The sequence below is a fragment of the Micropterus dolomieu genome, unplaced genomic scaffold (assembly GCF_021292245.1).
Source record: "Micropterus dolomieu isolate WLL.071019.BEF.003 ecotype Adirondacks unplaced genomic scaffold, ASM2129224v1 contig_12700, whole genome shotgun sequence".
NCBI lineage: Eukaryota > Metazoa > Chordata > Actinopteri > Centrarchiformes > Centrarchidae > Micropterus > Micropterus dolomieu.
Window position 1 is genome coordinate 2,265 of NW_025741686.1, and position 2,882 is coordinate 5,146.

The 2,882-nt window shown below is 46.9% G+C and overlaps 1 protein-coding gene across 1 annotated transcript in view; it reads left to right on the plus strand.

The window, feature by feature from the left end:
- Nucleotides 1-530: 530 nt before the first annotated feature.
- Nucleotides 531-2,882, plus strand: part of LOC123966107 (scavenger receptor cysteine-rich type 1 protein M130-like) — a gene marked incomplete at its 5' end in the record, with an annotated part of 3,109 nt that continues 757 nt past the window's right edge. Inside the window, one exon of the mRNA XM_046042330.1 lies at nucleotides 531-897. Coding sequence (XP_045898286.1) covers nucleotides 531-897 — 367 coding nt within the window. The remainder of the gene's footprint in view (nucleotides 898-2,882) is intronic.

Sequence of the window (2,882 nt, forward strand, 5' to 3'; positions counted from 1 at the left end):
TTCTTCCAGGATGATCAGTCCCCGGCCGTCTCAGGTCCCAGACGAATTCTGCCAAACCATCCCACTTCTGACACCAAATGTAATGGAAATTTGTCCTTTAGTGAGTCTTCTGAAATAAAGATTCCAATCCAGACGTCTTTAAGGGTTTTATTCTTTGTAAAGGGTCAGACAAACATACAGAGTGCCAAACAGTCTGCAGAGTGTAAGACAAAGAGCCAGTGAAGGAGCAGGTGACTTTATATTGCTCAGGAAGCAGAAGAGCAAGGGAGTAGGGACCAGCTGTCCTGAGTCGAAGGCCTATCAAGGTCAGTCAGATAAGAAAACTTCTCTAACGAGCATCTTTCCCATGGGAAGCTTCACCTAGCTGAAACATGATAAAATATCAAATACCATACAGTGAGACCTTTGTATATTATAATGGAGCATGCAGGGTGAAACAGAGTAAAATATCAAATTTCCATCACAACCTACAGGAGAAACATATCTGAAAGCTGAGAGCTGCTCTGCATTATATTCTGTTACAGTTTCAGATTTTAAATTGTTTTATTAAACCAGAAAATGAGGAAAGGCCATCTTCTATTATCTCTCCAGACTCTGTCAGGCTGCTGGACGGGACTAGTCTGTGCTCAGGCAGACTGGAGGTGAAGTCTAACCAGTGGTGGTCCTCAGTGTGTGAAGCTGACTTTGACCAGCAGGATGCAGAGGTGGTCTGTAGGGAGCTCGGCTGTGGGGCTCCTTCAGTCCTCCAGGGGGCGCTCTATGGAGAAGTGGAGGCTCCGATGTGGACCAAAGAGTTCCAGTGTGGAGGCCATGAGTCTGCTCTCCTGGACTGTAGAAGCTCAGGCTCAGCTAGAAACACCTGCTCACCTGGAAAAGCTGTTGGACTCACCTGCTCAGGTAGAAGAGGAGCTGCAGCTTTGATTTGCTTCATTTCTCTTCTGATGAAACTCAGTTTATTGTTTTACTGATGACTCTCTGGTTTCTGTTCAGAGCCTGATGATGTCAGGATGGTGGGAGGAGCCAGTCGTTGTGCAGGAACACCGGAGCTGAAACATCAGGGAGAGTGGAGACCAGTGGGATACTTTGACCCTGGATGGACCCTGAAGGCAGCAGCTGGTGTCTGTAGAGAGCTGGACTGTGGCTCTGCTGTTTCTGTAGGACAGAGAAAGGAGTCCTCACGCAGACGTATGTGGTCAATCAGGTCTGTATGTGTTCAGTATCGATCTGATCTGAGGGAGTGTGTAATATCAGCTACCTCTTCCTACATCCTGGATCTCACCTGCTCAGGTAAGCCCATCAGTGACATCATCTTCATTACATTCATTTACTCATATAGCAGACGCTTTTATCCAAAGCAACTTTTGAGGAACAGCATACAAGCAACAAAGAATCAATACAGCACGAGATCTATATCTGACAATACATGATAAAAAGAGCTAATAGTACGTACGGCATCAGTGGGATAAATACGTAGGCAAAGAAGTGAGAGTTAACAAAAAATGTTATCAATACAAGAGACCAGTAAGGAGACAGAAGAAGAAGAGCACAGGAAGTGCATGTGAGAGGTTAGAGGTGTTATTAGAGGAAGAGTTCTCTGCAGAGTTTTCAGGAGCTTCTCCTGAACCCGCCAGTCAGAGAGGGACGCCCCTGCTCTGATGGCATGTGTTAGCTTGTTCCACCATCGTGGTGTCACAGATGAGAACAGGGACAGAGATTGATTTGTGTGAAGGGATGGCAGAGCCAGGCGGTGTTCGTTGGAGGAGCGCAGGGTTAAGGTAGGGGTTTCACCACACAAGCTGGAAGTCACAAGGAGGGCATTGCAATAGTCGAGGCGAGAGATAACCATGGCCTGTACCAGAAGCTGGGTGGCGCACTGAGTGAGGTAGGGTCTTATTTTTCTTATGTTGTATAGAGCAAAGCGGCACAAGTTAAATTCAATTCAATTTTATTTATATAGCGCCAAATCACAACAACAGTTATCTCACAGCGCTTTTCATAAAGAGCAGGTCTAGACCGTACTCTGTGATGTTATTTACAGAAGCCCAACAGTTCCCACCAAGAGCAGCACTAGGAGACAGAGGCAAGGAAAAACTTCCTTTAAGAGGCAGAAACCTCGAGCAGAACCATGGCTCAGGGTGGGCGGCCATCTGCCTCCACCGGTTGGGGGAGAGAGAGGTTCTCTGTGTCTCAATTCAGGGAGCGCATCCTTCGAAGGCTGCATTTGAAGACCGAATACGTCACAGTCGATGCGACTAGGCTGTCCCATTTCGAAGGCTCCTTCAAATGCAGCCTTCTTTTCGTCTGTTTGGAGGAACCAACAGCTGGATCCTTCGCCCCAGGTATCCCGACATTCATTGCGTGCCAGTTGATTGTCTCAGCGTAAATAATGGCGTCGGCTGTGGCTGTGGAGTTGAGCCCCCCGGATTTTATCTATAAATGTAAGTATTGTATTTCAACTCACTTCAAAAGCCAACTACACAAATGTAAAAATAATTAAAGCTGCAAGCAGCGTTGGGCGGGCCCTCGCACTTGTAGCGCGTCCGCGCGTGACTCGGCCGAGTTGCACGTTCTGGAGCTCTGCCGGTGCGGCTGTGAATTTCCTACGCGGTTCCGACGCCGCATGAAGGTGCTATATGTCACTTCCTGTGTCCCCTATGTGGAGCTACATAGCACTTGCCGCTATGAATATAAATCGGTATTGACGTGTAGATGTCTGCGGGGTGGGACAGTTATCAAGCACGTAAAGTTTGTTTCAGATGTGAGCATGTACACTGAACAATAATGTACCCAAACAATAAAATAAATTCCTTGCCTTGTTGTTTATGTGTACATACAGAGGAAGAATGTGAGAACAGCACACATTTCATCGTTACTGTGTGTTA